The sequence below is a fragment of the Malania oleifera genome, chromosome 7, assembly GCF_029873635.1.
Source record: "Malania oleifera isolate guangnan ecotype guangnan chromosome 7, ASM2987363v1, whole genome shotgun sequence".
In the NCBI taxonomy this organism is placed as follows: Eukaryota; Viridiplantae; Streptophyta; class Magnoliopsida; order Santalales; family Ximeniaceae; genus Malania; species Malania oleifera.
Window position 1 is genome coordinate 54,539,676 of NC_080423.1, and position 10,821 is coordinate 54,550,496.

A 10,821-nucleotide genomic window follows, 5' to 3' on the forward strand; every position below is an offset into this window, starting at 1 on the left:
AGTTATTTAATGCATGGTTAGGCTCTAACAAACGCACAATATCTAAAGGCTCCTAGATTGTCTTTAAAGAGAACAAAGTGAAGGAATTTTCATGAGACCTATATGGAGGACAAAGCCCCACGAAGGCCCCACTACTTCTTCTCTCTCTTAAGTCCCCTAAGGGATGAGAGGCCCGAGCATAGGACTCATGCAATTGCAAGATGCATGGACATGGCATAACATACGTAGCATGGCTGACATGGCATAATCTCTCAACATATGAGCATACAAAATAAATATACAAACACAAACAACACAAACATGAAATGTACACACACACGCACATCAACAAAAACACTAACACACAAGAAGCAGCTCGATTCTCACAAATTCCCAACAAAGTCGTTAAAGTTGTCAACACTAGGCACAAATTGACCATTTTGTTGCCGACTAGTTTGGTGACCATTTTGAAAAATAAGTGAAGCGTAGAAAACCAAACCATTGATTATCTAACCCACCCTTTTATTTTGAAAATGGTATCACCACTTTATTTTAATTTTTGAGAAGGCAAAATAAAGGAAATCCTTTTTCAAAGAGTTGTAGGTTGAAGAGTAAAATTGTGAATAGGGAAGGTAACCAATTAAATCTTTTCAAATAGAAGGATTAGTATCTTCAAGCACCCATTCCTAGAATGGTTATCGCTCTCACCTTATGTGTGTGTGTGCCTCTTTAAGTCAAATTTGTTCAAAACTTTGTGAAAGTGATAGGAAAGAATCAATTAACCAACTTCAGAGGTTGGTTGACCGCTTGCAGAAGGCTACCTACCCTTTTTATTTTATTCCAAAAGCTTCTAGGTTACCCTCACTCTCTAAAAAGTCTTTCATAGTGTCTATGCAAAGGCCAAAGCCCCATGGAGACCATACTACTTGGTACCTTCTCAAATGATCACACAAAACATTAAAAGATTAAAAACATTATACAAATGAAAATATTTTTATTTTAACATTTTTTTTAAAAGCATGGCCACGTCTACATGAGAATAGATTGCCTACGTACCCTGGAAATGGAATCAAGCCACTTATAATTCCCAAAAATACTTTTAATTTCAAATTAAAAATATTTTGGACTTTCTAGAAAACTATTTTAAATATTGAATGAAAGATCCATACCTTCTTTTTAATGAAAAACATGATGTTTTTAATACTCCTTATAGAAGTAGAGCCTTGAAATCTGTTAATTTTTAGAAAATTATAACTTTTCCACACTCAAGCCACATTATCGGTTATTAGTTTGAAAAATGGTACATTTTCTAAACTTGAAAAAATAATTTTTTGTGGAAGAACCAGAAACCCGCCTTAAAATGACTTGAAAACTAAAAAACTTTGAAAATTTTCCAAAAGTAGCATCATGGATATTTTTTTTTAGAATTTTTTATTTTTAGATAACACTTGAAAAATGACATATTTTATTTCTTTTTAAAGGAAAAAAAACCATATAACCATCATTAAATAATAAGCCAACAAACTCGGCCATACACTTTATGAGTGTTTAAACCAAACCACTACTCAAAAATCCAAGAAAAGCCTAGAAAAATAGCTGATGAACAACCTCTAGAGTAAGTGATCCACTCTGCCTAATGGCTATAACCATTTTTAGAGAATGAATCGGCCAATTATGCCCTCAAGGCTGGTTGACCATCTACATGTATATTCCATCATTTTTCAAAATTTCATGCAATTTCAATGAAACTTGCATGGATCTTATCTACGCATGTCGACACCGAGTTTAGGAGACCCATTTTGGTTACCAACATGGTAATCATTTACAAACCAAATAAGTATAGACAACCAATATATTAGTTCCCGAAATTGTCTATAAAGGTAAACTAAAGAAAAACTTTTTTGAAAAGAAATTAGGTTTGGAAATACATCTTTGAATAGGAAAGGTAATACCTTAAATTCCTTTTTGTTGGAATTCAAATTATTTAGCACCCTATAATACCCATTCCATGAACGGTTACCATACTTTTTGGTTGCAAATCAAAGAATTAGCACCCTATAATTCCCATTCTATGGATGGTTACCATCATGGTTCGAAATCGCGGTCGCGGGTAACGTCGCGAAACGGTCGCGGGTGTCGCGGGTCGCGGGAGACGCGGGTGTTACGTAACGGGAAGCGGGCGTAATGGTCGTGAATTTTTTTCACGCATGCACAACCATGCCAAAATTAAAAAATAAGCATGAAATCCATTAATACATGATTTTTAATGAATTTTGAAGGCTTTTTTTCAACCTACAAATGCTTTTTAATAGGCATTATGATTTTTATATTAATTTTAGTGCGCTGTTTACAAAAAAAAACATATTTTTTTTATAGTTTACATTACTTTAATGAGTAAAAAGATGTAGAAATGTAAGAATCAATTAATTAAAGTCATAAAGTTACTAAAAATGAATCAATACTCAATAGACTTAATACTCAATATACACATTACACATACATGAATTTAAAAGTGATTAATATCAAATATCAATAAATAGTTGAAAATACATGAATACAATATTACAAATTTGTAACATAACACATGTCACCACCAAAAAGAATGACGTGGAGGGTCTTCATAATTTGCATCTGTATCTTGGGATTGGGATGGGAAATTATCTCCCCATCCTTGTGGAAATACATAGTTGAATGAACCTAAGTTTACGTCATTTTGTTGTTGCTCTTGAAAATGTACTGGTGATGAAAATTCTCCTGAATAATGTCTATAAGTTGGGGCAGGGGCTGGCTCTGGGTAGTGTGTAGAAGAAGACTCACTAGATCCTGAGATTCCTGATCCACTGGGATAAAAATGTGAGTCACGAGATGCATAATGTGGATATGCTGGATGAGATCCATATGATTGTGATGATGAACCATCTAAACCAAAGTCGCCAAAACTACGAACCACACCATATGAATCTTCAGTAGAATCGTTAGGGTCACCACGAGCACTCCTTCTCCTGGGTTGTGAAGATTGGTTCCTTGGAGGAATACCCAAGTCATAATTTTCAGGTATGTCATGTAGTCCATAAGGATCAGAAGGATATATATCCCTTCCAAATGATGTCCCTGTATCATATCCATAATTATATTCTACACCGCCGCCTCCACCACCACCACTGCCACCCCCCCCAACCCCAGCTCCAGCACCACTATTACCATCATCATTACTTGGTGGGCTCAAACCAAGATTGTCATCACTTTGTGTACGTTCAGGGCTTGAACTTGAATCATCATGCGCGTTTATTGGTGGTTGATCACCTCCTTCTGTAGTACCACCAACCTCTTCATTTAACCAATTTGAATTGTCCTGACCGTCGAGTAGTGGTGTCTCTCTCTCCTCTAACCATTGACTTAAAGGATCATCTTCTTCGAAAATGTAGTCCAAATTGATAGGATTGAAACCCTCTTCAATTTCTCGTTGGCTTCTTCTCATTGTACGTCTTAACTTTAACCTCATGTTGTAATGTACGAAAACAAGTTTTTGTAGTCTCATGTACTTTAATCTATTTCTTGTTTTCGTATGGATGAGGCTAAAGGTGCTCCAATTACGCTCACAGTTCGAAGCTGATGTGGTCTGGCTAAGAACTCTAATTGCTATTCTTTGGAGTTCAGGAGCACACAAGCCATAATGAATCCACCATTCAGCTGCATTAATAATTAAAAAGAGTTTTATATTAGTATAGCGTATTTCAAAAGTCAAATTTGAACACAAAGAGAGAAAATAGAGTAATTTTCCATTATTTAGCTATATAGTCATATTTACCAGGATTTGTTTGTTTCACTGCCCTTTGAGCCAATGGGGTTCCAAAAGTTTCTTGCCTATCTCGATATAGCAACAACTAAAAAAGGATGATTGTGAAATAAAATTAATTAATTAGATGTATTAATAATTATTCTTAAAAGTATTACAGAATACTAGAACAATTCATTATTCAATTTAATGGAACCAATACTTACTTGATTAATAGCCCGAATTTGAGTATCTATATCGGGTACCAACTTGGTTATCACTTTTTTAACTCCATCCATGACTTCTCTAGCAACTTCAGGAGAGGGTGGGGCACCATAAAGAAATTGTGGGTTCAAAAAATACCCTACAATTAAATTTAGAAACATATTAATCAATAGTTTTCTAATGCAACTATGCATAATTTAAAAGTTAAAATAATAAGAAATTGTATTTGATTTACACTTACCAGCAGCGTGCAAATCTTGGTGCAACTGAAAACTCCACCGGTTGTCAATAATTTTCCAATAATCTTTGTAAAACCGGCAATCTTTTTGAATGGCCAACTTCGCCCTATCAATTGCCTCGTATATGAAGCCCATGGTTGGTTTTTCATCACCATCAACCAATTTAAGAACTTTCACCAAGGGTTCTTGCACTTTAATTATATCAGAGGCCTTTTGCCAAAACTCTTTGCCTAAGATAATTTTCTTCGAATCATATGCTGGGCCTGATTTTGCCATTCCAAATCTTGAGTTTTTCCAAGCATCAGATGTAAACATTTCCCTTAGTGCTTGTTTATGCCTGACAATAGTCTCCAAAGCAATGAAATTTGTGGCAAATCGAGTGATGGCAGGGCGAAGTAACTCTCTATTATTTGTGAATTTCTTCATGAAATTCACTGTCCATGTGTGGTTGTAAATAAATGAGGTTATTGTTCTTGCATCTTCTAAGACCTTCTTCACGTTACTTTTCTTACCAATATCTTCAAGAATAAGGTCTATGCAATGAGCTGCACATGCTGTCCAATAGAGATTGGGCCTCTTCTGCATCAATAATTTTCCTCCTGCCTTCATTGCAGCTTCATTATCAGTCACTACTTGAACAACATTCTCCTCTCCAATTTCTTCAACCACCTCATCCATTAATCTGAAATGAAATTAGAAATTCAATAATTACTACTATTTAATTAAAAACATGCAAGTCCATAATACTATTTGCATATACAATTAAAATTAGAAAATTACCTGAAATAATATTCAGCTGTTCTGCTTGGCACATCAGAGGCATCAACTGATTTGTGAAACACGGTGCCTCTATCGCAATAAACTAAAAAGTTTATAATGTGTTTTCTAGTTGGTCCTGACCAACCATCACACATAAGTGTTACACCTCTTTCCTTCCAAATTCCAGCAAAAGAAGCTATATAATTTTTCATTTCTTGATACTCTTGCTCCAAATAAATTTCAGATATCTCATAGGGTGATGGACCCTTCACCCCCTTTCCAACCTCTGCAGCAATATCAAGCATAGGTTGCATAAATGGAGAGTCAGCTACATTCGCTGGAATCCGATTATAAATTAGGAATTTTCCAACCGCTTTTCCTAATTTACTTCTTAAACCTTTCAGTAACTTTGTGTTGAGTTTTGGTTGTTTCGCACTCTTGCTTCTTTCTAAAATAGGATCCATTGCCTTTAGTCTAGCTTCAGGGGCATCAGGATTGATCCATTGTCGTCCACTACCTCCAGCTTCTCGACCACTATAAGATCGAGCTCCTGCTCTATTGAAACCACTGGTAGCACCACTGCCAGAGCCACCTCCCTCTTCATAAATATTACCTCTTCCAGTTGTTCTTGCTCGAAATCTTTGTCTTTCTTCCCATTGTTGTTGTGATCGCATGCTTTCTTGTCGAGCAAATCTCATACTTTCTTCTTCTAAGTCTTCTTCATCGCTCAAATTCTCAAAATCTCCTCTAATTTGGGCTTCTGCTTCTTCTTGCCTTTTTTGTTTATCTCTTTTCTTCTCAGCATATTGTTGTAGATGTTTCATCATTTGTTCTCTTACTTGTGTGGTCACATTTGAGCATCCAGCTACTTGACCCTTTTTATGTGCCAAGTGTTGTTTCAAGCGTGTAATGCCCCCTTTGATTATCTTCCCACATAACTTACACATAATAACATGTCTATTACCGTCTACCGCAGTACCAAAATGCCATCCAATATCCTCACTAGGTAAGTTTTCATTTCCTCTATCACGTGACATATTGATAGACTTAATTTGATGATCTCTACACAAAATATAAAGAAAATACAAAGTTACAACCTTTCTACAATGACAGGAATAATATAATTAGTAATTTAGTAAATATTAAATAATAAGTACTAAATAGTCCTAATTTTAAATACTTATTACGTAAAAATAAAGTATAATATTTGATTAAAAATAATAAGTAATGTTTATTATTTTTATATTTAAATAAACAAAATTATAAAATATTAGATATTTTATTACAAAAAAAATATATTTCTTTATCTTTAAAAAGATATTTTTATTATTTTTCATAGCTTGATTTTATTTTCATTTATAACTATAAGAAATTAACAGGTGAAAAAGATTTTTGCTCTACTTTCATATACATCATAGCATCACAAATAGAGATCCATACATTACAAATTGACTATTTAATTTTTTAAGCATTTTCTCAGTATATGGATTAAAATTAAATTTTTCTATAAATTCCAGTAGTAATTAGTAAAAATCAGATTTATTAATGTATTAACTATTAGGTTAATTTTTTTATTATTAAGTTATCAAATTTTACTTTATTTGATAACTAAAAACAAAAAATAGATGTAAACATTTATTTTACCTAATTTTAAATTTAAGGTCAAAATGATGTATTAAAACTTAAAAAATATTAATAAACAGGGTCACCCTACTCAAGAAATGGCAAGTAGATACACATGTAACATAAAATGGGTGACAGATGTTATTTAATTTTTTTTTATTTTATAATATGAACATTATTCAATATTTTTTCAATAGATGGGAGTGAATATGATATCTTCTTTATCAAAATAACCACTTTGTCCAGCTGACATAAATAGCATGTTAGCCAATTGGTGCCATGAATTAATTTTATTTCTATAAGTTTGGCAAATCCTAAGACTAAATATTATAATAATTGTGCAGAGTATTCCTTAGAATTTGGCAAATCCTAAGACTAAATATTATAATAATTGTGCAGAGTATTCCTTAGAATTCTTTAAGAATGGTGAAAAATATAGCTCAATTAAGCCTAGATAATATAAAATGCCATCACATGGATGTCTTGTGTACATACATTATTTTAATGCTTTGTTTAGATGGTGAATGCAGTAGTGGATTATTGATATTCAAATATTATTATAAAAAAGGCTTCAATTATTATTGGTAAATATTAATTATTTACTAACCTTAAAAAATATTAATTATATACTATTAATAATTGCTTGCTATGTCATGGAATTAATTTTCATAATTATCTTTCAAAAAATATAATACAATTAAAATATTTATAAATTAAGAAAATTTTATTTTACATAATTATTAATGATTTCTAATTTTTTACTCTATTAAATTACTTTTTTTTTTTTAATTCAATTTAACAAACCTATTTTACAACAAAATATAATTTAAAAAAAAAACAGAATGAAAAGTGCTGTGGGAACAACAAAATATAATTTAAAAAAAAAAAAAACATAATGAAAAGTGCTGTGGGAACAACAAAATATAATTAAAAAAAAAAAACAGAATGAAAAGTGCTGTGAACAACAAAATATAATTTAAAAAAAAAAAAAACATAATGAAAAGTGCTGTGGGTGTTGAGTGTTAAGAGTTAGAGTGTCTCATACGCTGGGCCTGGTAGTCGACTCAGAGCGAGAGAGGGGAGGGATTCGAGGGAACTCGAAGGAGCTCGAAGGAGCGAAGGCTGCGAACTGCGAAGCACAAAGCAGAGATGACGCCAAGCTCCGAGCCTCCGAAGCTTAAAACGAGAGGCTGGCTGGTGGCGACTGCGACGACTGGCGGAGGAAGGTGCCGACTGCGACGACTGGCGGAGCTGCTGCAGACCTTTCGCCGTCGCTGGTGACTCGCCAAGTTGCTGGAACTGCAAGATGAGTAGATCTGCTCGGTAGCCTCGGTGTGCTCACTCTCAGGCTTCGAAGCCTTCTTATTGCTTCCGCCAGGCGCCAACAAATTTTCAAGGTCAGTTTGTAACTTTCCATTTTACCTTTTGAATGGCAGATGAGTGTGGGGACTGGGGAGGGGGAAAGCAGCGCTGCTGCCTGCTGCCTGCAGCAGAAATCCTTCAGCGAATCTGCGACTGTCGGCCATGTAACGGACGTTACGAAGTGTAACGTTGGAGAATCGGCCGTTACGTGCCGTTACGCCTCCGTAACGGCCGTTACGGCCGTGAATTTTTTCCGAACCGCATTATCGGCCCGTATCGGTTTCGGGGCTTCCGATTTCCGTTACGTATCGGCCGTTACGCTACGTAACGGCCGTTATTTAAAACCATAACTTACCATACTTATATTGTATGTATATGCGTTTGTCTCCCTTTTTTGAAGGAATTTTATTGCTAAAAATAGTTAAAAAATTTGAAAAACAAATTTTAAGATTAGTCAATCAACAGCCTCTCTACAACTTTCTTCTCTTTTCTTCATCCTTTTTAGAAATCTTCTAGCCCTTAATCCCTTTGAAAAGGTTTTCATAGGAAAATAGCTGCCCGCATCCTTGCCGACAAAAGGAGCTGCTCGCAAATACATCAGGAGCTTCCTAAGTGGAAGCAGAGAAACTCCTGCCACAGTTGGAGGCAACTTCAAAAGACCCGAAAGCTTCTCCAATGAACAACAGAAGTGGTCTGCGGCTGTGTTAGCCAATGCATAGAACAATGCAGCAAGCCACATTGCCAAGACTGCATATCCCAAAACACTAAATCTCTCGCCATCACAATAGAAAAAGAATATGTAATTGAAACCCTGAAGTGCAGTCTGGGTGGGCTACCAAGTACTCACCCGGCTGTTATAACACTTGCGCTCAAACAAGTCACCACACCAGTTGGGATCATTCATGGATACGTTATTTTGAACAGACTCATTAACACCAAGAGTATAATTCGACGAAGGAACACTTATTTCAGCAGTTTTATGAAATACCTCAACCTCACTTACCTGAGAGAAAAATACGTCTCCGATGCTCCACTGGGGAGGAAGAACCGAAGAGCGCTTCTTAGAAACTTATTTCTCAGAAATTCTTCCTGGTTGTAAAAGAGGAAAAACAAGGCTACTGCAGAAACTCCGTCAAAAACACTGCGAAACGGAGAAAACCGCCGCGAGGGGTGAAAATTTTTCCGTTCCATCATTATATTCTCGTCCCTCTAACCCTAAATTTCCATAAGGAATAACCAATCGATCAAAAAGGCGAGTAATTCGAGAGACGGGGTCAAAGGGATTTCGTCTAGGGTTTCAACCAGGAAAAATTGAAACCCTAATTTCGACGTGAGCGAACAGAATGAAGCCAGGAATGAAGATTCGATATTGAACCTTTACGAAGAAGAAGAAGAAGAAGAAGAAGAAGAGGAGGAAGAAGGTAGGAGGTAGAAGGTAGAAGGAGAATTATAACAGAGAAATTTTTTTGCAGGTAAATATAATTGACGGGATTCGGGGGAAGATTTAAAGAGGTAGGTACCTGTGGAGATTGGGAACAAGAGAACAGCTTCTCCGCACTTTCTTGAACAATCTGCAGTTGGAGAAGAAGACGAGCCTATTGTAATGTAATGGTTGGATGGTTGGATGTCTGGATGGGTTTTGTCATGTCGGGGGCAAAGCGCGTTCAGGCTGCGCGTTGTCTTTCTGATGGGGCGACGTTTAGTAGCCCAAGTTCAAGTGCAAAAACTACCTCATTTGATTGATAATATCCTTTATAAAAAAGGAAAACAAAAAAAAAAGAAAAATTATTGCATAGATTATTTTTAAAATATATAAATATATATAGACATATATTGAGATAGTTTTTTGTCATTAAAATATTTTTGATAAGAAATTGGAAAAAAAAATAATAAATAAAAATAATATCCACACAAATCAGTTTTTTAAAGAAAAAATAGGCTCCATTAATTAAAGAAAATATTTTTTTTTATTTTTAGTATTCTAAAAAAATATAGAAATAGTTCAATTTCGTTTAGTTTTTAAGATTATATAAAAAAAAGAGGGAAAAAAAGCTTTGTTTTGTTGTGAAAAATAGTTTTTATTTTTAGATTTCTAAATAATTACAAAAGTACATCTTGTTTTTTATTTTTTTAAATTAATTATATAAGAAATATATTATAAAAAAAAAAGTCAACTTTCCCATTCCAACATAGGAAAATGGAAAACCAACAATTTGCTATTTTCAATTTTTTTAAAAAAAATTAAAAAATTAAAAGTAGAAAATAAAATATTTTTTACAAGCAAATAGAGCAAAACTTCTTATTGTCGACACCGAGCTTGGGTGGTCGTTTTTAGTTGTTAACATATTTGATGACATATTTAAAACCAAATAAGTATAGACAACCAAACCATTGATTCCCTCATTTGCCTATTTGTTTTAAAAAATGAATGTAACGACTTGTCTATTTTACCATAATATCTTTTTTTATAATAATAATAATTAATATAGTAATTTGATACCTTAGAAGCGGAAAATGTTAAATCATATACATATCAAATCATCCAACCAACACAATACCAAAGTTTTACTAAAACTGTTATATACGATCTTCTATCATATAAATCTATTAGTTATGAAGCTAAGAAAGACTCATATATTTATGAATCACTATTCCAAGTAAAAAAGAACGAAAGGATTTATTATAATTACAACACATATAAACGCAAATTATTTGATATGCTGGGGAGTACCCCTATCAAAAATTCTCTAGGAGAAGATGATATTAGGGATATGGAGAAAAATCCGAATAGAAAATATTTGGATTGGAGAATTGTCAATTTTTGTCTTAGAAAAAAAGTAGATATTGAGTCCTGGATCG

The 10,821-nt window shown here is 34.0% G+C and overlaps 1 protein-coding gene across 1 annotated transcript; it reads right to left on the reverse strand.

Moving 5' to 3' along the window:
* Nucleotides 1-840: 840 nt before the first annotated feature.
* On the reverse strand, nt 841-5,796 carry LOC131160840 (uncharacterized). The gene is made up of 5 exons (XM_058116721.1): nt 4,999-5,796; nt 4,221-4,900; nt 3,982-4,118; nt 3,807-3,863; nt 841-912 (listed from the first exon to the last, which is right to left on the reverse strand). The coding sequence occupies exons 1-5, from the start codon at nt 5,673-5,675 to the stop codon at nt 841-843; spliced, it is 1,623 nt and encodes a 540-aa protein (XP_057972704.1). The 5' UTR covers nt 5,676-5,796.
* Between the last annotated feature and the right edge of the window lie 5,025 nt (nt 5,797-10,821).